This window comes from Camelina sativa, chromosome 12, assembly GCF_030686135.1.
Source record: "Camelina sativa cultivar CO46 ecotype springtype chromosome 12, ASM3068613v1".
In the NCBI taxonomy this organism is placed as follows: Eukaryota; Viridiplantae; Streptophyta; class Magnoliopsida; order Brassicales; family Brassicaceae; genus Camelina; species Camelina sativa.
Window position 1 is genome coordinate 28,275,431 of NC_141891.1, and position 23,666 is coordinate 28,299,096.

At 35.8% G+C, this 23,666-nt stretch overlaps 4 protein-coding genes and 1 pseudogene across 8 annotated transcripts; 4 read left to right on the plus strand and 1 right to left on the minus strand.

Annotated features, from left to right (window-relative positions):
- Positions 1–15: 15 nt before the first annotated feature.
- On the minus strand, positions 16–1,076 carry LOC147930985 (uncharacterized; annotated as a pseudogene).
- Positions 1,077–2,878: 1,802 nt separating this feature from the next.
- Positions 2,879–12,796, plus strand: LOC104719240 (protein ENHANCED DISEASE RESISTANCE 2). Of its 5 annotated transcripts, none has more exons than XM_087478910.1 (23): positions 2,879–3,328; positions 3,826–3,900; positions 4,059–4,112; positions 4,412–4,477; positions 4,674–4,732; positions 4,936–5,012; positions 5,613–5,741; positions 6,142–6,176; positions 6,988–7,088; positions 7,155–7,250; positions 7,407–7,483; positions 8,312–8,383; positions 8,861–9,031; positions 9,402–9,595; positions 10,064–10,130; positions 10,493–10,668; positions 10,983–11,084; positions 11,317–11,364; positions 11,740–11,883; positions 11,964–12,059; positions 12,171–12,272; positions 12,359–12,445; positions 12,524–12,796. In XM_087478910.1, the coding sequence occupies exons 1-23, from the start codon at positions 3,047–3,049 to the stop codon at positions 12,527–12,529; spliced, it is 2,316 nt and encodes a 771-aa protein (XP_087335036.1). In that variant the 5' UTR covers positions 2,879–3,046; the 3' UTR covers positions 12,530–12,796. The 5 variants fall into 5 exon arrangements, with proteins under 5 accessions (XP_087335036.1, XP_087335037.1, XP_087335038.1 ...); XM_087478911.1 differs by having other exon boundaries at positions 10,499–10,668; XM_087478912.1 differs by having other exon boundaries at positions 7,419–7,483.
- A 2,573-nt stretch (positions 12,797–15,369) lies between these two features.
- On the plus strand, positions 15,370–17,939 carry LOC147930986 (uncharacterized). The gene is made up of 2 exons (XM_087476733.1): positions 15,370–17,363; positions 17,574–17,939. The coding sequence occupies exons 1-2, from the start codon at positions 16,928–16,930 to the stop codon at positions 17,702–17,704; spliced, it is 567 nt and encodes a 188-aa protein (XP_087332859.1). The 5' UTR covers positions 15,370–16,927; the 3' UTR covers positions 17,705–17,939.
- On the plus strand, positions 16,082–16,677 carry LOC147930987 (uncharacterized). Its single transcript, XM_087477119.1, has 2 exons — positions 16,082–16,283; positions 16,412–16,677. Exons 1-2 carry the CDS (start codon positions 16,082–16,084, stop codon positions 16,675–16,677), a joined length of 468 nt encoding a protein of 155 aa, XP_087333245.1.
- A 1,987-nt stretch (positions 17,940–19,926) lies between the features above and the next one.
- On the plus strand, positions 19,927–22,032 carry LOC147930988 (uncharacterized). The gene is made up of 4 exons (XM_087477120.1): positions 19,927–20,082; positions 20,185–20,191; positions 20,296–21,607; positions 21,930–22,032. The coding sequence occupies exons 1-4, from the start codon at positions 19,927–19,929 to the stop codon at positions 22,030–22,032; spliced, it is 1,578 nt and encodes a 525-aa protein (XP_087333246.1).
- The last annotated feature ends 1,634 nt before the right edge of the window (positions 22,033–23,666 follow it).

The following is a 23,666-nucleotide window of genomic DNA, read 5'->3' on the forward strand; positions in this document are numbered from 1 at the left end:
AGGGCCCACCGCGCCTCAGTCAAGACCTTGGGGACTACAGATCTCCCCAGAGCAGCTTCCTTCACCAACTTCATAGTTCATGGTCTTGGAGCTATCGATCCTAGCAGTAGGATCAGACGTTGCATCTCTCTTGCGTTTACCTCTAGCAGTCATCACCACATCCATATCACCATGGGACGAGTTGTTATCAAGGTCTTGAGGTTCAGCAATCGCTAGTGCATCATGGTTAAGATCACTGTCAGCCAATGGTTCCTCCAAAATGTGATCATCAGGAATGGGCACTTCTTGAGCAGCTTCATTGATCGGTTCGTCATCTACAATCTCACAGATGATAACACCGGGATTAGCATTGCCCTCAGGTTGGCCAATCTCATCATCATCATCAGGGTCATCAAAATGTTCTTCCCCGCCATTTTGGAGAATACAGGCGCCTGTGTCATGGGTTAGCATACCACAGACCTCACAGAAACCCCTCAGGCGCTCAAAGCGAAACCTCAGAAGCGTAAAGACTCCTGGTTGGAACTGTATTTGTCTCTGGAAACGAAGGGGAAGATGAATGTCCCAATGAATCTGAACACGGACGAATTCCACCCTTGCAGCAGCCTCCGTATCATAGTCAACATCCATCAGTGTACCAATTGCACGGCCAATGTAAGAGATAACTTCACGGTTGAGGAATTGAAAAGGTATCCCACGGATTTGAACCCAGAATGGGATAAAATCAATGAGAGAGGGTTATTGTTTGGAGACCAGCGTTGGAGTATGAGCATACGATCATTGAAAGCCCAAGAGCCACGACGAAGAACCAATTCCAATTCACCTTCGGTAGGGAAAATGAATTGGAAATTGTTCCCAGCAACAATTCGACCATGGACAATGCCGGCTTGACCCCAAATTCGGGGCATAGAGGCAATGATTGATCGCACATTTTGACGGCGGGGCATGACAGGTCGTCCCATAAGGATGAAACGGTTTTCTGCGGCTGCATTGGCCACCACATCTTCAGGGATTGCAAGCGGAGCATCGTCTGCATCCAGATTGATTTCTTGCACGGCTCTTCTCAGATTGTCAGCCATTGATAGTAGATTTAAGCAAGGATGTATAGAACAGAGGATAACAGTTGAAATCGGTGAAAGGTAATGAAAAAATGCATCACAACTGGACGGTATTTATAGAACATGTTCTTGATAACAACCATCGTGAATGCATCACGAAGAGGTAAGCCCCATTTCGTGGAGATAACCATCACACGATCATAGAGAGTGGATATCCCCACGTCACCGGCATAACCGTCAATAACCGTCTCCGGGAAGACAAGGTTCAACCACCAAAAAGGCAAAATTGCCTTTGTAATAGCCATTCTTCTAAAAGTGTATACATATGGCAACCAATAAGGGGAAATGATCTAACAGTGTTGCACTAGTTGTAAAAAAGTTATTTTTCTTTTGAATATAATTTAACATTTTATTCAAAAAAAAAATGTTTTCTACTGTTTTCTTTTTTGCTAGTTTTTTTTCTACTATTATTATCAACGGGAAAAATGCCAAAAAATACTTCATCTATTTTTTATTTGGACGTTTAATACCTGATATTTTTTTGTTGGAAGAAAAATACCTCATTTTATTATTTTAGGCTAAAAAGTATTTGATCTTTAAATTGTTGTCAGATTCTAACCCGCTATTTAACAGTCGTTAAAGGGCGTCACAGAACCGTAAACGGACGTTAAAATCTAACCACACGTATTCTTGTAGATATAAATATAACACATTAAACATACCGATGTAGTATTTAGTCGTAGTGTAGTGGTTAGATGAGAGATGGTTTTTCACTGAACCACAAAATTATATTTTTTTTTCTTTTTTTTTTTTTAATTTATTTTTCTTCATCACACGATTTCAGTGCACAAACACAATGAAGAAGAAACAAGAATCCGTTAGATCTGTCAATAGAATTGTTTCCGAAGAGTGTTTGGATTCTTTAAAGTCAAATATCAATAACTCTGATCTGGTTTGAGATTTTCCGAATCAGATCTGAATTTTAATTTTCCATCTCCAGAATCTGAAGAGTTAGACAAAGTTTCCCCAGTCATCATATTCGCCGTTGTTTCTAGTGGATACATCGACGGGAGGCTAAGAGTACAAGAAGAAATCGATGCCGTTTACTAGATCGGGAAAACCAGTTGTAATGAATGGATCTGAAAGCTTCGGTTTTATTTGGCCACCACCAATGGATGTTAGGGTTTAGTGAAGAAGATGACTTAATTACGATTTTACCTTTTACTAAAAGATAATGAAATAGAACATCAAAAGATGTAGGACGGTGACGTCGAACCGGCGTTCTAAGGCTTTAATAAAACACCTAGTACCACCAGACCATGAAATTCAACAAAGCATCTATAAAACTTATATATATCCACACACACGTAAGGTTAGATTTTAATATCCGTTTACTGCTCTGTGACGCCCTTTAACGACTGTTAAACTTCGAGTTAGAATCTAGCAACAATTTGTAGATCAAATACTTTTTAGCCAAAGATAATTAGATGAAGTATTTTTCTTCCAATAAAAAAAACCAAGTATTAAACGTTTAAATAAAAAATAGTTGAAGTATTTTTCGACTTTTTTCCTTATTATTAACTAGCGTATTTTGTGAAAAAAAAGAAAAAAAAAAAAACTAAAGCGTATTTAATGAATTTAACGTACTTTAATTATCCCTCCGTGTCGACGTGTTTTGCATGCCGGTAATTTAAAAAAAAAAAAAAAAAAGTTAATCTTATTACCTAATGTCTTTTTCGTTTTAGTGAAAAGTCTGAAAAGGTCAAAACACGAACATTAACATTGCCCTTACGTGTAATGTTATAATTGGACGACATAAATTTGTCGCAGAGTAGTAGGCTCACAGAATCAATGAACCCAAAACCAAACAACTCTCTCCATAATTGAGGAGGACAGAAAAAGAAAAAATGGATTCTCAAAATTGAAATTGAATGAAGCAACGAACGATTCAAATCTAGCCGAGTTGTTGTGATTGGATCCGGTGAAAGGCGATGACATCGCCTGGAACGAAGAAGGGGTTTGTTACCGGCGAAGGATCGGAGAAGAATGTTTCCGGGAACCTCGGAAAAGTTAGCTTCTCCGGAGATCTTAATGATAGTGGAAGCAGTAGCCGTAGCAGCGGTGGAGAAGGAGGAACCTTCGAATGTTCAGGATGGGTGTATCATTTGGGTGTGAATAAGATCGGGCATGAGTACTGTAATCTCCGTTTCCTTTTCATTAGAGGCAAATACGTCGAGATGTATAAAAGAGATCCTCACGAGAATCCAGAAATTGTATGCTTTTTCCTTGTTTTTGGTGTTTTTCTTGATTTTTTTTTGGGAAATTGTTTTTCAAATTTCTCGAATTTGCTTTAATCTTTTGGTTTTGAGAATCTAGATAGTAGAAGAAGCAATAGTGTTTTCTCTTTTTTTTTTTTTTTTTTTTTTTTTTTCTTGGCTGTTGAGATTTTGCTTGGTTACTTGGAAGTTCCATAGGAAACGCCTTCTCTGCTTAGTATATGTGAATGGCAAGAACATGGTATCAGTCAGAACTGTGTAGGTAGGTGTGTATAAGTGTATTACTTCCAAGAGTTAGATGTTTCTTGGGTGCTGTCCGTGATCTTGTTATTTTGAGTTATTATTCTAAGAGTTACAAGTTTTTCATGCTTTTTGCGTTCACTGTTGCATTGTGAGAGATTATAGTGCTGTGCGCGGTGTCTGTTGGTCTCTATCTTTTCTTTTCCATGTGTTTTAAGTTCTATTATATCCGTTTGGTCTTTCTGTTTGTCTAGAAACCTATAAGGCGTGGTGTCATAGGGCCTACAATGATGGTTGAAGAGCTTGGACGTCGCAAAGTTAATCATGGGGTAATTCCTTCCAATCTCCACTTCTATAACTGCAATCTACGTAAATAATATATTTGTTATTCCCTATTTTGCATATTAGTTGTACGCTCTAATGAATCAAAGTATGAGTCTAAATGAAGCACGTACACTTACTAGTTTATTTCTACTATTTCTTGTAGGATGTCTACGTCATAAGGTTCTATAACCGGTTGGACGAGTCTAAAAAAGGAGAAGTAAGTTCAATTTCCATCTTTGCTATATCCTTGTGACAAATGCTCACTAGAATTAAAGCTTCCCACTGTGAACAAAAGAGTACGAAGGCCTATGGATTTTTTTTTTTGTGTATTTGCTCACTTGGATGAACCAGTCAGTTAACTTATTGAGTAAATGTCTTGAAGTTCATTTGTAAACAATTTTGTTACCCTGAAAGTGCATATCAGAATCTTATATTTTATTGTTTCTGGTAAGCATGTTTGCCTAACCCAGGGGTATTAACTTACTTTTTTCTTTCTTTCTGGAAACTGTATTTTAGATTGCTTGTGCTACCGCTGGAGAAGCCTTGAAATGGGTTGAGGCTTTTGAGGAAGCAAAACAGCAGGTAATACGGAGACTGTGTCCAAGTTTTATAGCGTCATGTAATGTATTGAAGTTTTCTTTGCAAATGATTGGCTACTTTTTCAGTTTATTTTGCTTATTGTTGTTTGAGCATTTATTTACTGCTTATTGGAATGAGGTATCAGCAGTTACTATAAAGATAAATTCTGATTACTGTTTTTTTTTTTCTGTTTTGGAAGGCTGAATATGCACTATCGAGAGGCGGAAGCACAAGAACAAAGTTAAGCATGGAGGCCAAGTATGATCTAATAATCAGATGATTAGTGCCTTAGATGATATTTATTAATAGCTACGTAATACCTGTTTTGGGGGCCTAACTGAATAGTTATTGAGAAAATGCATAACATTATGATGTAATACTCACAGTTCTTAAGCAGATGAAATTGTTTCAAATAGTAGAAGTCCACTACTGCTGAATCGTACTCTTTTATTCTTTTGAAGCATCAATCTGGAAGGACATCGACCTAGAGTAAGGCGATATGCTTATGGGTTAAAAAAGCTTATCCGAATTGGGCAAGGTAATATGCTTTATCTCAAGTTTACGGGATTGTATAGCTTCAGCATCTTCCACTAGCATGCATAAACGTTCGAAAATGATTATTCAACAGAGAAAGTGAAAATGCTGTCATGTTATTTTGTCAAGTTTTTGATATATACATATTTTTTGTTATCTAATATATACATATTTGTATATATACAAAATTATGCGTCCAGATTGTTATAACTGTTGTTGTAGCTTATGAGGGGATCTCCAAATCTTGCATTGGAAAAAAACAATAGAACTCATTGCCTATTTCCTAGTCCCTCCTATCTTTGGGTTGGGCAAATCTAAAATGATATGTTGGGGCAAAGTGGTCCTGAAGATTCTGATTGTTTCTTCACAAAACTAGATCGATACCAGAATCAAATATATGTTCTCATCTCCTGTATATATTAGCGAAAATATAGTTCTAATCCTTCAACTCTTGACTTTATCATGCATTGATAGGTCCGGTTCTTTAGTTAATTTGATTTCGTATGATTTTATCTAGTGGTTATTCATGAACAAGACTAGGGATCACCTGAAAATTACTTTAAGTTCAAAACAAAGATGTGTGATTATGTTCTTAAACTGACAGGTCCAGAGACTCTTTTGAGGCAATCCTCTACCTTGGTTAATGATGTCAGAGGTGATGGTTTCTACGAGGGTGGTGACAATGGAGATGCAATCGAGGCACATCAGTGGAAATGTGTACGTACAATCAATGGTATGTTTGGCAGTAAACAGTAGCGTTTTGATATCAGAAAACCTACTCATAACAGTTTTTTCATCTACAGAACCAATAATGGGGTCAATTAGAATGTCCCACTTTATTTACACGATAAAACATGCATTAAAATGCATTTTCTGTGGTGTCTCCTTTTTACTATGTTTACTTCTCTATCATGTATAAAAAGGTAATTGTAGAAGACACCAAAACAATGCAGACATACTTTTTCAGTTTATTTAGGTGGCTGTTATTCATCTATAATCTGAAGGTTGTATGGAAATATAGTAGTCCTTAATGTTCACAGTTTCGTGACTTGCCCAAACACGTTAATCTTATCCTTTTGCTTGCTCTTTGATACATAGCATTCAATTATTTATTTTCTGTATATTGTTTGCAGGTGTTAGGATTTTTGAAGATGTGGCTAACTTCAAGGTATATTTACTTTGATTCAGAGAATACGTGTCCAACTATAGAGGGAACTGCTTGGATTAGAAATTAAAACCAATGTTATAAGAAATTGGTCTATTGGTTAAAAAACCATTGGTACATGGGTACTCACTTTTTACGAGCTAGCTCTTATGGACTGGTTTTTCTTAGACCCGTAGAGAGTGTTTTGGACATAGTTATTGGCTGTTAACTCCATAGAAATTCACGTTGGACCTAAATTCCATGCAAAAATGCATGTTGGAAAAATCTCGTCCGTAAGAAAGATATCAAAGAATGGGTTAGAAGTGGGTTTCTTGGATGGTGGCTTTAGAAAATGGTGTTTTGTTATAATCCCACGTTGGTCGAATGCGGTATTGGTTTATAGCAACAAAGGGGCATTCTTCCCTTGGAACTTAGCTCTCAGTGACTTCTTTCTCTTGGTTGTGTGATGCATTACATGGCTGTCCCAACGTACTTAGTGTGGGAGACTATTGGGTATTTTGTTCTTCATGAATTACGTTAAATTATTCCCAGAGGAATGGAAACTGAACCATCTTATTTTATTCTTCCATTACAATATTTGCTACCTTGTGATTTGCATCTTATTAATTCTTTTTGGCAAGGTAACAATTTGAATTTAGATGTTATAACTAAGTGTTCTCATCTCCAGAACTTATGCATTTAGAATAATTGCGATAAGTTATGTTATTATCTTTACTTGGTTGTTTTGCTACTGGTAGTTCACTGGTGTTAGAACTGTAATTGGTTGAATGCTTAGGATGCCCCTCAGGTTTTGTCAAAATGATTTCTTCTTTAGGCTGGTCGAGGAGTTCTTGTGAAAGCAGTTGCTGTAGTTGAAGCTAGTGCAGATTCTGTGTTCGAAGTGCTTTTGAATATTGACAAACAACAAAGATACGAGTAAGTTCATTTCTTTGAAGATATAGATGTCATTTGTCATTTGGACCTTTCTAACTATCCACACAGGTGGGATGCAGTAACAGGTGATTCAGAAAAGATAGACTCATACGAGGGCCACTATGATGTTATTTACTGCGTATACGATCCTAAATATCTTTCGCGGTATGTTGTTTGACTGAAAGTTCTGGTTTTCCTTAGTAAATAAGATTTGTATGTTAAAACGTCTTGCTCTCTTGTGCATGTTGTACATTTTCTGCATATATCACTTAATTCAGTGGATAGCTTTACACTTTTTCATTGGACTGATTGGTTAAATAGTATCTTCTGCAGATGGCAATCGAAAAGGGACTTTATCTTCTCTAGACAGTGGGTTCGCGGGCAAGATGGAACATATAGTAAGTAGAGAACACTCTATTCTAAATTTTTTTTTTGCTTTTGCCAGTCTGATGTCTGGATTGGCTATGCATAATGGTAGAGATTAATATTAGCCCTCTCACTAGGTGATTAGTGAACTGTTTGGGCTGTAGTTGTGTTGTATGAAGACATGATTGAGTTGTCAAATATATGGTACAAGGTCAAATTAACTAGGTGAATGTTCTATCCTTGAATTGCCTAACTAAATACATAAAAGTCAATAGCCACCCATGAACATTATTAATAGGCTGCAACATCAACTATAAAACAGTGAACAGTACAGAAAAGAGAATTCAGATTGTATTGTTTATCTCTTGCTTTATGAGCCGGGGGGAAAACATGTCGATCATGTATAGAAGCTAAAGAAACCTACATCTAAATCTGGGTTTCACAGTTACAGATTTTGGAATCTCTGTCAGCTTCATCACTGACATCTAGAAATCTTAGCCATGCATTCTGATAGAAGCAGTGAAAATGCATAATAATAAGTAACTTAACCATGGTTAGTTTAGGTTATTTCTTGAGTCTATGGCTAAATATATATAAGGTCTGAGAGAATAAGAGAGGGTTATCGAGTATTTGGTGAGGTCTTTTAAAGGGAGTGGGAGGAGCTCCATTAATAAAATCCTCAGTTCCTTTTGTAATTCCAGTTCTATAATCTATCAAATGTATTTCTATAAGCAAATCGTATCACATTCTTCTCTTTGATATTTGTTTTAGATGAGATTTTCTCACCCGTGCAACCTAAAGAATCATTTAATTGGATATCTCAAGCTATTCATTCTTACATGCTGTATTTTTGTATGCAGCAATCTTACAGTTTCCAGCAGTGCATAAGAAACGGCCTCCAAAGTCTGGATATAAACGTACAGATATTACACGTAAGAGATTTTCTTATAGTAACCTTTCTGTCCATAACGTTTTCGTTTCTCACTATGCTGCATCTCTGGTGGCAATACAGTAAATGTAAATTCTCCTTGTTACTATCCAAGTGTTTCAAACACTAATCTGAATGGGTACTTCTATAGCCAGAGGTTCTTGTGTATACTTAGTTGCTTGTGCTTACTTGCCCATCTGTCTCTGCAATCGTGTTGTGTTCTACGGCTGGCTCACAAAAATCTAGAACTGAATCGTAGGATCTTGGGGAAATATTTTGGCTTGTAAGCCATATCATGTGGGATGCTGCTCCAGTTTATTCTAGTGTCTTTCATTTTTACTTACTTTATTGTATATGTTGCTTTTCTTCTTTCTCCCTGAATCTGTAATGCTCTTTCTCACTTTGGACTTACATAATGCCTAGCAATGTATATTCCTCCTTTTAAGACCTTCCATTTCTTATTCGTTCTTGTTGATTTTAGCATCCACTTGGGAAATCAGAAGCTTGAAAAAGCGCAGCGATGCAGAAACTCCAAGTTGTCTTGTCACACATATGCTAGAAATCCACTCTAAACGTTGGTGCAAATGGAAGAGAACGAGCTACTCAAAGTTTGAAAAGACTATTCCATATGCATTACTCCTCCAAGTAGCAGGTTAGATGCATGCCTTATCTCCTTCCAGATCTTATTATAAAATATTAACACAAAAAATGAGGCAGAAGTCGAGATGTGATCTTTGTGGTATATATAACATCTATTGAGAAATGGAGACTCTTGTGAGCACATATGAAAGATTTATTTGTGTTATGATGTAGATTAGCATTCACGGATACACTTGTTTGAGATAAATATAGATGTATTATGCTTCGTGTTTGCAACAATTGGAAGTTTCTTTTTTTTTGGGCATAAAAATTAATAACCTTTAGCTGGCATGCTGTTAAAGTGTATGCCTGAACTCTGACTACATTAGATGTCATAAGTTCCACACGGTTTTTGTTTCAAGTTCTTGTTAATGGTATATCAGGTCTGAAGGAGTACATTGGAGCAAACCCAGCCTTCAAGTATGAAACTTCTGCCACGGTTATACAGTCCAAGTTACCAGATGTCTGCAATGGTGAATATGTAGATGAGGAACTGGAGGAGCAGTTTTATGATGCCACAGACTCATCATCTGATGAAGAGGAAAGCGATGAAGATGATGAAGAGCAGGACAATAAGGTAACTACTTGGTTTGATATCTTCTTGTAAATAGAAAATTCTTTTTGCATATTTATAAAATAAAGAATCTTGGATAGAAATAAAAACCCAGAAGATCCTTTTTTTATTATTGAAATCAGAAGGATTAAAATAAAACATCCAAAACGCAGAAAGTGTTTCTCTTGGTATAAACAGATAAACCCTCGGGAAAGCCGATAAACCTCCAAATCACTCTCTAGCTTTGGATGTGTCTCACAGCCTATACTTCATCCCTAGATATACTAAAATGAAAAGGCAAAACACAAAGGAAATGAGGAAATGGAAGTTCGAAGTAACTTCATGAATTTGGAAATAGAAGAATACATACCACATATCATCTTAGATGTTCAATGTTCCTATGAAGTATTTATGTACAGCCCATGAGGTGAGAAACTTGTATTGAAATTATTGAAATAATATTAAATTATGTTGTTTCAATGTTAAAAACAGGAGATAAAAGTAAAACTGAAGAATGTTTCATGGGCAATCGCTAGTTTATCTTTGAAGCGGCCTAAAGGTTTTCTCTTTACTTTTTTTACTAGTCCATTAAGTTTACCAGTGGCTCACATAGACAGTATAGTGGATCAATATATAAGTTTATATATATCTTAAGTAACTTGAGGACCTCTTATCGGTATTTGTTCCCAAAGTCAATCAAAAGTTCCATAGTGTGCAAGCATTTTGTTTTAAAAGAATTACTTTATTTAGATGAAAATGAAAAATCTATATAGGTGTTGTAATTACCGTTTCATAACTAGTCCATTCTTGAGTTCTGTGTTTGGAGAAAGGGACCAATTTATAAATTTACAAACATTTGACGCAAATTAGATTCAAAAAGCACTTTTTTATATTGTTTTAAAATCTCTATTTTGACATTAGCTCCAGGTGCAAGTAATGTATTAGATGCTAGTGTTGATCCTGTGAGTATCGATCCAAGTCAGTTCCAAGGATCCCTGCGCAAAGGAAATAGTGATAAGGACTCGAATTGCTGGAACTCTCCTAGTGGCATGGGGTTTATGATCAGGGGAAAGACCTACCTAAAAGATAATGCAAAGGTAACTTTGAAATTCTTGCATCTACATTATTCTACAGTTGTATTCATACATCGCTTGATATGGAATAGAAAACTATGAGGGCCTGTTTTTAGATGCCACTCCTTGACTGAATGATGTTTCTGAACTTCTGATATACGGATTTTGGTTTCTTTATATCTCTCAACTTAGGGCACTACTGCGTGTATTAAATTTCTAGATTGATTTCTGATTCTGGGCAATTTAACCCGAGTTAAATTATCGAACAAAGTGTCTTCAACAATTCTTTCTACATCTTAAACTGTGGGAATTTAATAAAATCTATGGTGCAATTTAAGGTGATGGGCGGGGATCCCCTTCTGACACTTGTATCCGTGGACTGGTTCAAAGTTGATAAAGCTGAAGACAACATCGCCCTACATCCGAAATGTCTTGTCCAGGTACTCCTTTAGACTGTCTTTAACTAGGCTTTGCGGTCTTCTTTCCTATTAAAAACCAGTTTTAAGTGCGACTTTTGTCACGGTACCTCAATTTATCACGAGGCATTGTATACCCTCATCGCCTTGTGGATAAGTCTGGTAATACTCCCTGAGTTATCGATGAGTTAAATTTTGTATGCATATAGTCTCCCGTGGTTGAAAGTGCCTGATTTGGAAGTTTTCTCATTTGTAGTCAGACCCTGGGAAAAAGCTGCCATTCATCCTAGTCATCAATCTTCAGGTTTGAACTATCTGCAACATAAAATCTCTCTCTATATCAGTCTTTTTTCCAAGAGTTTGTTTGAATAGGGAAACGCTAATGTCTAACTAGAAAACAAAATACCTCAACCCATAAGATTATATATATTAATACTGATCTCTAAGCTTTTTATAAAGATTTGTGTCACTAAACCTCGTGTTCGTCTTTGTTTTTACCCGTAAATATCAATGTGCCACACGGCCGACACGTATATCACTAATAGTTTCTAGTATTTATTTTTGGAATTGTGATTGTGATAGTACATACTACCCATCACCAATCATTTTTCCCTACTTTAAGTCCATCTAACAATTTAGTGTCTGGAAGAAGTCAAAACGTTTTTTTTCTCCTTATCAGGTGCCAGCAAAGCCTAACTATTGTCTGGTACTCTACTATGCTGCGGATCGACCTGTAAGCAAGTCTTCATCCCTGGGAAAATTTGTGGATGGGAGTGATAGTTACCGCGACGCAAGATTTAAGCTTATTCCAAGTATTGTTCAGGTAAGTAAACCCTTCTCTTGTCGTTTCCTCTGGAAATATCGTAATCTTAATAACATTGTAACGGCCATGGTGAATCACAGGGATATTGGATGGTCAAGCGTGCTGTTGGAACAAAAGCCTGCTTGCTCGGTAAAGCTGTAACCTGCAAGTACCTGAGGCAGGATAATTTTTTGGAGGTATAATAGTCTCTAGTTTTCTCGTTTCTTTCATTGTCATTAACCAAAAAAATAAACAGTACATATCCAACATACAGACACATGATCATGTATAAAATTGTGGTGTTGCAGATTGATGTAGATATTGGATCATCGGCTGTTGCGAGGAGTGTTATTGGTCTGGTCCTTGGTTATGTCACAAGCCTCATTGTTGATCTTGCCATCTTGATTGAGGTTCGTTTAGGGTATCACTGCTAGAGTTATCATGTCTTTAAACAAGAGTGCTTTAACATCTGTTTGAATGCGACCATCGGCTACAGGGAAAGGAGGAAACCGATTTGCCAGAGTATATCCTTGGGACGGTTCGACTTAACAGAATAGAGCTGGACTCAGCCGTATCATTGGAGGTTTGAAATCTGACCGAGGATTAAAGATTTATCGGATTGCGCCGATGTTCTTAAACTCACTGAAATCAATTACTGCAGGTATGAGAACAGCCAGTGCCAACTAAAACATGTGTCTTAATCATGGATTCCCTTTGGCCAAGTAGAGACCAAAACAGAAAAGACAAATGAATAATAAAAGATTGAACTTCAAAAAATTTCTTCTTTTCTTTCAGAGATGTTCTTTAACGTATAAGTTGTATAACTTAAAGCATCAACCACCGATTAGTGCTTTTGTCGCAACAAAACATTTAAAAGAAGCGTATGTAAACAACCAGAAATGAGAATTTTTAGATTTTGTCTTTGATGCGCAAATAGGTTTATTCGTTACTCATAAAATATTTGATTTTCTTTTTGCTCAAGTGTTGAGGATGATTCTAAGTGTAAAATAGGTCTAGTACAGTGATCAGTCTAAAAACTTAGTCGAGGTTGATTAAATGAATGATTAGAGCCTGCTTAATCATTCTTCAGCAGTAGAAAACATAACTCAGAACTCTATATGGTATCAACTTTTACATATCATGCGAGTACAAATAATGTTTGGAACAACTATCCCCTACATTATTAGGAACCATGTTTTAAGAAAAATACTGATGTGTCTTTGCTAAAAAACTTCCGACAACTTTTAACAATTTAACCTCAATTGGTTATACTATTTACAACTACATATCATAATATATTTAGCCAAAAAATTTTTTTTTAAAAAAATGTTATTGATTTTTTTTTCTTTTTCACATGTACTATATTTTGTTAACGTGTACTTTTTAAAACATTTTTTAAAAAATTTTAAAATCTAACGTCTAATTTAATTAGTATAAATAGTTATACATCAAATAATATTCACCAAATAAGATACTAAATTTTTTTCCCAAACACTAAAAAAAGATGAATGTAACAAAAAATCAGCAAATTAAAATACAAATTTAAACTTACTAGTACTCATATCTTTACATTTTCTATAAATATATATTACACTTCTTAAAATATCCAAATTTTAAATATTTTTTTTGATTTAATCATTTATCCTGTTTCAATAAATTGGTTTTTAAACCACACAAAAGACATGTTGCCATAGATAGTAACATTTTATCAATATTTTCTCTACCATGGTAAAACTTTTTTCACGTTCAAAGATTTCACAGGTGAAACATATCCTTACACGAAATAAATGAAAATTTGAATAAAAGTTACTTTAATTACATACTAGGTAATATCCCGTGCATATGTGCGGGTTGTTGTATTAGTTATGTTAATTTATTTTAGTTTATGTAATAATCATAAAACTATGAGAACTTTCTGAGAAGATTTTTTAATAAAGTTTTTATAATGGTATTTCTGAAAATGGTATTGAAAAAGATGTATTTTTGAAATTATTCTTAAAAATACATATATACCAAAAAAAATTCCTAACTGTCAATAATACACTTTTTTTTATTCAAATCATAAAAATATACCAGTTATGTAAAAAATATTGTTAATGATAAAAATAAAATTTTACTATGATATTCGAAATTTACCTAAAACATTTAATAATTAAATTGCCAAATTATTGTTGAAGTATCAATTAAATATATTTCCTATATGAAATGCAATTAAAAATCCCAAATATTAATTTAATTTTTAATCTCTTTTATTTTCACCTTAATTTAAGCTATATTGCTAGGTTAAATTCTAATGATTTCCTCTTTGTAGTAAAATTTTGGAAATGTAATATCAAATTGTTTTTATATAGAAAATCATTAAATTACAAAATTTTGAATTAAATAAACATTATAATGATCATTATATAATTATATCTTGGATCACAAGAACTAACTATAATGATGAGTATACAAATTCTCAAAAAAAAAGTTGGAGGAAAGAGAGAGTTAAAAATTTTGATTTAATAATTCTATTATGATAGTTAATTTTGTTAAAACATTGCATACTTTTAAAAATAAAATATATATACATGTATGAAGATGATTTCTTTAGCTTGACTCCCTCATTGGGCTTTAGTTTAAATTAGTGTTGTTGAATCTGCATTGATAATTGGTTTTTTACAGCCACCAAATTTTTATTATACATATGTAATTGAAAATTGAAAATAATAAAAAAAGAAATAAGGAAGGAAGAAATACATTAAAAGAAAAGAAATAAAATTGAACAAAATATAAGATAAATCCAGCAAAATATATAATCACACTCTCAACATAAACAAAACAAAGAAATTATTTGGAATTTGTGATATGGTGGATGATGATGTGAGAATGGTTATTTATAGGATTTCAAGGATGTAAGTTACATTTCTAAAATAATTTAATTAGTGGAGTTACAATTATAATTTATAGCTTGTTTGAGTGAAAATGAATGGAAAAAGTCAATTCATAATTATGTAATTTCAGTTACAATTTAGAACTAAAGTGTGGATTTCAAGTATAGATTAATGTACATTATTACATTTTTATTTAATTAAAAATAAATATAATTTTTTAGAAATCAAATGCTAAATGGACCAATAAGGAGGGAGTGAAACCTTATAAAATCATATGAAATGCAATAAAAATTCCAAAGAATAATTTAATTTTAAAAATTGAAAACAATGTTAAGTATATATAATACTTTCAAAATTAAAATATAGAATCAAACTCTGACAACACATATGCGATATAACAACATTTGATATTGGTGGGGGAGAAGTAGAGAATGATTACTTATAAGATGATAATCCAAATTAGATAATAAAGATGAATCTTATAAAATAAGAACAACTAGATTTTAACCCGCGGTACACCGCGTGCATATCGTTTTATTATTATTTATACTTTATATTTTATTTGTTTGTTAAATATTGGATGTTTAAAGAGAAATAATATAAAAAAGAAACAGCAATGGCGAGTGCCATTTCTAGGGTTTCAATTTGAGATGATCGTTTACGGCGGTGATGAGAGAGGTTGGAGGGAAGGTTGCTCGATTTTTTCTGGTGGATGTGGGATACGAATTCGGATGGCTATTCGATTTCTGTATCTTGAGAGTTATGGCCAGTTATTGTCGGATCTGGCTCCTTGTGAGGGATCTGCGGTTTTTTGGGTTTCGCGGTTAAGGATTCAGAGGTTTTTAATGAGAACAGATACACATATCCACGGAGATGGCTGTTTGTCGATGCGATTTCCTTTTGTATTTGATTGGATATGCGTTCCAGGGCGTTGGAAGGTAGCTTTTCCTTTTTTGGCATCTTGGGTTGATTCGTATCCTGTGCTGGTTAGGAGAATTGATGCGATCTCTCATAATGGTGATCAAATCTTTGATAGAGGTGATACGATTCCCATGTCAGCGAGTATTAGGATTCTATTTGTTGGTCTCTGGTGGTTGATTGGGAAGAGGATATTTGCTCATTAACATTCACGGGAGGTTTTGGAAAGTAGAATGATTTGGTCCCTGATGTTTCTCTATGTGGTGTCCTTGATTGGGGATTATATATTATTTTGGTTGCGAGATGGTTCTTCTTATGGTTCCTCTCTGTATTCTCTCTTTTCGGGGTGGTTTTCCTGGTTTCTTTCTCGCGGAGTATCTTTGTTTGCTTCTCAAAAAGTCTTATCGTATTTGTCTTCACGATTTGTCATGGCACAATTGGCACTTAACAAAGGCAAGGGAGCTTTGGTTAGCACAGAGGTAGTGAAGATCTCGAGTTCTGTTTTGGCTCAGCGTATTCAACAATTTTCTCTTACCCTGATTGGAAGATTGATGAATCCAGCAGTTCAGCGGATGGAGTCTCTGATTGCTAATCTGCCCAAAATTTGGAAGTTGGAAGCTAAGGTTACGGGTGAGACTTGGGGCAGAGTACTTTTCAGTTTAACTTTGAGGAAGAAGCGGATCTTCAGGACGTCCTACTCAATGGTCCGTATCACTTTGATGGTTGGATGATCTCCTTGGTACGCTGGGAACCTATAGTTTCTGACTCTTATCCTTCGACAATCAGTTTCTGGGTGAAGGTGGGTGGAATCCCGATGCACCTATGGGAGTTAGCGACACTGGAGGCTATTGGGAAGAGAGTTGGGCGAATCAAGGAAGTAGATGAGGAGACGGGTAGCATCTGTGTCACGGTGAATGGCTTCAATCCTTTATTCTTCAACTTAGTGGTCCCTTTTGACAATGGTGATGAGGTGGTGGTTTCTATTGAGTATGAGAAGCTGTCTGGTTTCTGTAAGCATTGTTAACACATGATGTGTTAATCTGCCCGGAGTTGAAAAAGGCACAATTCGATGTTCCGCGACAGCAAGTTGTGGTTAAACAAGGTACGGTTCAGCATGATGGGGGGGGGAGAAGCCAAGGAAACACGTGAAACGGGCGTTGGATTTCCAATCTGATCAGTCCAATGGTAGGCGTCAACCTCAGTTTCGTGGTGAGTCTAGCTCCTCCGGTTTTCCCTTGCAAGTGAGGAATCAAGGACATGCTTGGGGACAAAAGATGAGGTATCAGAATAATATGTCAGGAATTAATCCGGGATCTGATCTCTCTGGTTCACATGCGGTTGGAGGTGATTTGGTGGCTTATTCAACTGGTCTTCCACACCAAAAGAAGGGTATTCGACCAGTGTGGCCTCAACCAATGTATAAGGTCAAACAGGCTTCCGGTGAGAAAAAAATCCAACGCCCAGTTCAGACTGATGATCCGACTATGATGGTTGAGGACAATTCTGTGGAGGTGACTGTGGAGTCTGATTTAGGTGGGGGGGGGGGGGATGAGGATATTCAGGATCCGGGCTTCAATGAAAGTACAGATGATTTGTTGGAAGACGGGGAGTTTGATGATGATACTAACCTTAAGGATTCAAGGGTAGAGTCAGAGTCTTTAATCAAGGACACTGTGTCTGATTTGGGTGCAGCGGATCCTTCTATTCAAGGTATTCACGCTTTTGATCCTTTCACCTTGAGTATGATTGACATGAGTTCCGCTTTGAAGGCTGTTAAGTTGGGAAAACAAAGTAGTTTTGAAACTAAAGTGGGTAGTCCGCAGGCTAGAAAAAGAGTTCACAGTTCGAAGAAAATTTCTTTGCCTTTGGCTTCACTAGGGAAACGTCTTTTGGCTAAAGCTTTGACTTTCAAATCTGTAGGTAAGGGTACTAAGCAAGCGGGAGGGGGCAAACAAGGTCAAAAGACAAAAGATGGCATTCCAGCTGGTGGCGGAAGTCGTCCATTGAAGAAGGGGATGGGGGCTCTCCCAAAACCACCGGCTCAAACGTGAAGATTTTGAGTCGGAACTGTCAGGGCATTGGGGCTGATCTGACAGAAAATTATCTGGGGGATTTATGGAGAAAGCATAGGCCATATATTTTATTTTTATCAGAAAATAAGAAATATTTTTCTTATTTACAAAAATTTCAAAATAAGTTTGGCTACAATAAATTGTTTACTGTTGAACCCTGCGGGGCCAGTGGTGGTTTGGCTTTGTTTTTTTATGGATGACATTAAACTTTCTATTCTATTTGATAATAATCATATTATTGATACACAAGCTTTCATTGGGCAACAAATGGTTTTTATGTCCTTCGTTTATGGAGATCCGGTTCCCCAAAATCGACAAAATGTGTGGGATAAATTAACGGATCTAGGCTCATTCCGCATCGATCCCTGATTTCTAATTGGAGACTTTAATGAATTAATAGGAAATCATGAGAAACAGGGTGGTGCTTTGCGACCTGTTTCGTCCTTTCAACCTTTTACTTCAATGCTTCGGCATTGTGGGATGCTTGAATTTCCTTGTTATGGGGAACAATTATCCTAGAGAGGGAATCGTTGCAATAATCAGGTGGTTCGTTGCCGATTGGATCGTGCACTGGGTAACAAGGATTGGCACGCGTTCTTTCCAAATTTGAAAGTTGAATATTTGGAAATGATTGGATCCGATCATTGTCCAATTATAGCTACCTGCCTGATGTTGGTTCAGCGTCGGCGGAGGCAATTCCGGTTTGATAAACGTTGGTTGGGGAAGGAGGGTTTAGTTGGTGCTGTAGAGTCAGGGTGGAATCTTACAAGGAACTTTCGGATTCCGGGTTTCATGGATAAGATAAGGAATTGCAGGAATTCGATTTCCTGGTGGCGGAAAAATAATGTAAGGTCAAGAACATCGATCATTTCATCCTTGAAGGCGACTTTACAGGAGGCAAAGATGGATGATTCGATTTCTCAGAAGGAAATTCGAGGTATTGAGAGGAAATTGAAGGAGGCATATCGTGATGAGGAGATTTATTGGCAACAAAAGAGTAGGAAATTTTGGTTACAGGTGGGAGACAAAAATACTAGTTATTTTCAAGCATCTACCAAACAAAGGGGGGTGAGAAATAGGATTGTTGGTTTATTTGATGTTGATAACGTTTGGAATGAATCTCCCTCAGGAATGGAGCACATTGCTACCAAATACTTTGAGGATCTTTTTAAGAAATCGGATGGCGGGGGTATTTCAGAGATGCTACAAGGTATCAATCCAATTATCACGGACAGTATGAACAGAGCTCTAGTTAGGGACATTACTGAAGCGGAAGTCCGAAAGGCTCTGTTTTCTATGCATCCGGAGAAGACCCCAGGTCCTGACGGGATGACGGCTTTGTTTTTTCAATGGTTCTGGTCCTCTTTAAAGGGGGATTTGGTGCATTTGATTAGAGAGTTTTTCCGAACTGGCAGCTTTGATCCTCTTCTAAATGAAACTAATATTTGTCTCATTCCAAAAGTTGATCGACCGCAGCGGATGGTGGAATTTAGGCCGTCAGACTCCGTAACGTGAGTTACAAAATTATTTCTAAGGTTTTGTGCTTTCGGTTAAAGCGCTTTCTACCCATGTTGGTCTCAGAAACTCAATCGGCCTTTGTTTCTGGTGGTTTAATTATAGATAATATTCTTGTTGCTCAGGAGATGTTCCATGGCCTAAATACAAATCGTCAGTGCAAATCGGATTTCCTGGCATTTAAAACAGATATGAGTAAGGCCTATGATCGGGTCGAGTGGGGTTTTTTGGAGGCGGTTCTGATTCGATTAGGCTTTGATAGAATATGGATTTCGTGGATCATGTGGTGTGTATCCTCAGTGACGTATCAGGTTCTTCTGAATGGCCAGCCCCGGGGTTTTATTAGACCACAGGGGGATCCTCTCTCACCATATTCATTTATTCTTTGTACAGAGGTCTTGATAGCAAATATTAAAAAGGCTGAAAGGGAGAAGAAATTAACGGGGATCACTATTGCCCGGGATAGCCCTACTGTTTCGCATTTATTGTTCGCTGATGATAGTCTGTTCTTTTGTAAAGCAGATGTGTCTGAATGTAGGACGGTAATGGACATAATAGGTAATTATGGTAAAGCCTCAAGACAAGAGGTTAATTTGGAGAAATCCTCTATCATGTTTGGTAAGAAGGTCCCGGCTGATATACGCTCCCAGTTAAAATCAGTTATTGGCATATCTAGTTAGGGAGGTATGGGCTCTTACTTGGGTATTCCCGAAAACCTCCAAGGATCTAAAACTAAGGTTTTTAGTTATGTTAATGATCGGTTGGATGATCGAGTTAATGGATGGTATGCAAAGCTTTTATCGAAAGGTGGGAAGGAAATTATGATTAAATCGGTGGCTCTGGCACGTCCGACCCATGTTATGTCCTGTTATAAATTACCACAAGAAATGACGTCTAAACTAACGAATTCTATTTCTATCTTCTGGTGAAAATCTAATGACAAGGCTCGAGGTATGCACTGGGTTGCTTGGGATAAATTATGCAAAGATAAATGTGAAGGGGGCCTAGGCTTTCGTGCTCTGGACCAATTCAATGATGCCATGTTGGCTAAACAGTTTTGGCGGTTAATTCATTACCCGACATCCTTAATGGCTCGGGTGATGAAAGGTCGATACTTCAGGATAAACATCCTCTTATGGCAACAAAACCAAATAATCCTTCCTTTGGGTGGAGGAGTATTTTTTCAACCAAGGATCTGGTGCAACAAGGAGCGCGATGGGCGGTAGGTTCCGGATACTCTATTTCAGTTTGGCGTGATCCGTGGATACCGGATATTCGTCCAAGACCAGCGAATGGCTGGGGAAAGCGTTTGCTCCCAAGTCTGATGGTTAACCATTTAATTAATCCTCTTACGAAGGATTGGCATTTGCCTATCCTTGAGGAATTCTTTGATCCGGAGGATATACCACTTATTCGGAGTATGGTGGTCAGTAAAACACATAAACCGGATCAATTGATATGGCATTTTACTAAGTCAGGGAGGTATTCGGTAAAAACAGGTTATTGGCTAGCCCGGGAATTAATTGCGGAAGTGGAGTATGGGCCGTCGTGTATGGCTTTGCGGGCTCAGGTGTGGAAACTAGATGTTCCCCCAAAGATACAACACTTTCTCTGGCAGATTGCCTCGGGTACTCTTCCTGTTGTGGAACGGCTTGCGTATCGGGGTGTACGTTGTGATGTTTTGTGCAAGCGGTGTGATTCTGCGGTGGAGACTATAAATCACGCTCTCTTCGAGTGTCCCTGGTCACGAGTTATATGGGAGATGTCTCCAGTGTTGTTGGACCCGGGGGGTTTTCCATACGTTTCCATCTATGCGAATTTAGATTTTATTTTTTGGCGGGCTTCTTCCCAATCTGGGGTTCCTGATATAGCTTCTCGTCTCCCCTGGATTTTATGGGCACTTTGGAAAGATAGGAATAAAAAGGTTTTCCAGGGCATAGAAATGGAGCCAATTGATATTTTAAATCAAGCGGCAAATGATAAAATTTTGTGGGAGGAGGCAAAATCTTACTCAGGGAGTTATCTGAATCCTCTGAATTCTCCACCTTCGCTGGAGGATAGGGGCTCCTTTCCCCGTTGTCAGGTTGATGGTTCATGGAAAGGTAGTGATCCTTTTCAAGGACTGGGCTGGTGGTGTTGTAATGGTGAAGATTCGACGCTCCTCCTGGGAGCACGGAGTCATCGACGTGGCCCTACCCCTTTACACGAGGAATTACAAGCTTTAATTTGGGCTATGGCGTCCTTATTGGTGGCTGGAGTGGATTGTCAAGCTTTTGAGTCAGACTGTGCAGAACTAGTTACGATGGTGCCGACGCCCGACGATTGGCCGGCTTTTTCGAACTTGCTGGAGGAATTTACGCTGCTCCGGTCATCCTACCCTTCTTTCACCCTAAGGGCATCTCCAACCCCACTCTATTTTAGAGTCAAATATTTATTATAGAGCAACATTTGCTCCAACCCTACTCTATATTTTACTCTAAAATAGAGAAAATAATAGGATTGCTCTATATATAGAGCAACTCTATTCTCACCTCTATTTTCTTACACTAACTCTATTATAGAGGTGAAAATAGAGTAATACATTGGAGGAAAACAATGCTCTATTTTTGAGTTACTCTATTTTAGAGAAAAAAATAGAGAAATACAATGGAGATGGTCTAACCTGGATTTCTCGTGATTCCAATGTCAGGGTAGATTGTCTTGCTCGGTCTTCAAGACCTTTAGTTTCTGAAAATACTTTTGTAAACTCTTTGCCTCCTGTTTGGGCGACCAACCGTGGAGTTCTCTTTTAATTAATTTAATGTTTGGTTGAAAAAAAATATATATTGGATGTTTTATAAATAGAAAAATAACCTAATTTTTCGGCCGCTTGTGTGACTAAATGTTTATATTAATTTTTTAACTTGTAATATACTATATGACCATTTGTTTATTATATTAAGTTTGTTTTGTTTAGTGTTTGAGATTCTATTTTGATTTTTAATTACTATAACAAAAAAATAATAGATCTAAATACATAATAAGTCATTTATATGATGTGATTGAGTCACATTTTTCCTAATGAATTAATTATTTTACACAATCTTAGATAAAAGAAATTGATTATATGTCAGATATTATAATATTTATAGTGTTTGCAAATAATAAAATAAGGATTAAAGCCGTGTTAGCACATATTTAATAATTTTTCATTAATTCCAACATGTCTTTTTTATAACCACATTATATAGTATTTTAAATTTTTTAATTTTACATATTCATAATATTTTAAAATTTATTATATATATCTATATATTAATTATAATATTTAAATAATTAGGAATCGAAGTTTTTCTTACGTTAAAAATCAAAACTCACAGGTTTGGAAAATAAAATGTTAAATATATCATAGTTTATGTCTCTATATAATATTGATTGCTGTTTTTATTTTTTGGTTAGAATGAAATGTAAAATATTTAGGAAACAAAATCTGAAATGATGTTATTTTTGGAAAGTTTTAGGGATTAAATTTGTAAATAAGTTTTTAAATACATATAACTTCAAGGGCAAAACACCAAATATACTTCAAAAATGTTAATATAGATAATATAGATTTTGGAAACAAAATCTGTCGTGATACTATTTTTGGAAATTTTTGAGGGGTTAATGTTGTAAATAAAAATTTAAATAAGTAAAACTAAAAGGGCATAACACAAAATGTACTTCAAAAATGTTAATATAGATGTAAATATATATCATGTAGTCTCTAAAATTAAAATTTAGCGTTAAAATTTTACAATGATATTTCATTTGGTTTTTTGTAACCCATACAACGAAAATAAGAAATCGAAAAATAATAATAATTTGAGGTATTGTGGAAGAGAATGAGAGAATGTGAAAATGAAAAAGTAAGCCAATATGAGATAATGAGAGAATGAGAAAATGCTTATTTATATGTTAAGAATTAGTGTAAGTTACATTTAGAATAGAATTATGAGAGTTACAATTATAATTTATTGTGTTTGAATAAAATTGAGTAGTAGAATATGATTAATACATAATTTCTTTTATTTTCAGTTATAATTTTATTTTAATGTGTGAGTTAAATGTATTGTGTTAATTTGGTCTTAAATATTGTTTAAAGCAATTAAACAATTAAAAAACAAATAAAAATATATAAAAAAATTAGAAAGCATTAAATGAAAATCAACCAATAAGGAGAGACCAAAACTTTACTTTTATGTATATGATTATGTTTAACACAAATGAATATTGGTTCCATTATTGTATAACTTTGCTCATAATAATTTTGTTTAAATTGATTTATTCTGCACATAGTGCGGGTTGTTACTTATGGCTAAATAATCTTTCAAAAAACTGGTTTATAGTTCTCGAAACAAATCAAGTCAATATAAACGAAACAAAATAATGTGAAAACATCTTTAAC

Coding starts and splice junctions, on each gene's coding strand:
- LOC104719240 (XM_087478910.1), top strand. CDS start 3,047: ATGACATCGCCTGGAACGAAGAAGGGGTTTGTTACCGGCGAAGGATCG. Junction 5,013..5,612: donor GCTTATCCGAATTGGGCAAG/GTAATATGCTTT, acceptor TTAAACTGACAG/GTCCAGAGACTCTTTTGAGG. Junction 11,085..11,316: donor ATCCGAAATGTCTTGTCCAG/GTACTCCTTTAG, acceptor TCTCATTTGTAG/TCAGACCCTGGGAAAAAGCT.
- LOC147930987 (XM_087477119.1), top strand. CDS start 16,082: ATGGCACAATTGGCACTTAACAAAGGCAAGGGAGCTTTGGTTAGCACA. Junction 16,284..16,411: donor GTTGGAAGCTAAGGTTACGG/GTGAGACTTGGG, acceptor GGGAACCTATAG/TTTCTGACTCTTATCCTTCG.
- LOC147930986 (XM_087476733.1), top strand. CDS start 16,928: ATGAGGTATCAGAATAATATGTCAGGAATTAATCCGGGATCTGATCTC. Junction 17,364..17,573: donor AGCGGATCCTTCTATTCAAG/GTATTCACGCTT, acceptor TCAAATCTGTAG/GTAAGGGTACTAAGCAAGCG.
- LOC147930988 (XM_087477120.1), top strand. CDS start 19,927: ATGGGCTCTTACTTGGGTATTCCCGAAAACCTCCAAGGATCTAAAACT. Junction 21,608..21,929: donor GAGGAATTTACGCTGCTCCG/GTCATCCTACCC, acceptor TTCCAATGTCAG/GGTAGATTGTCTTGCTCGGT.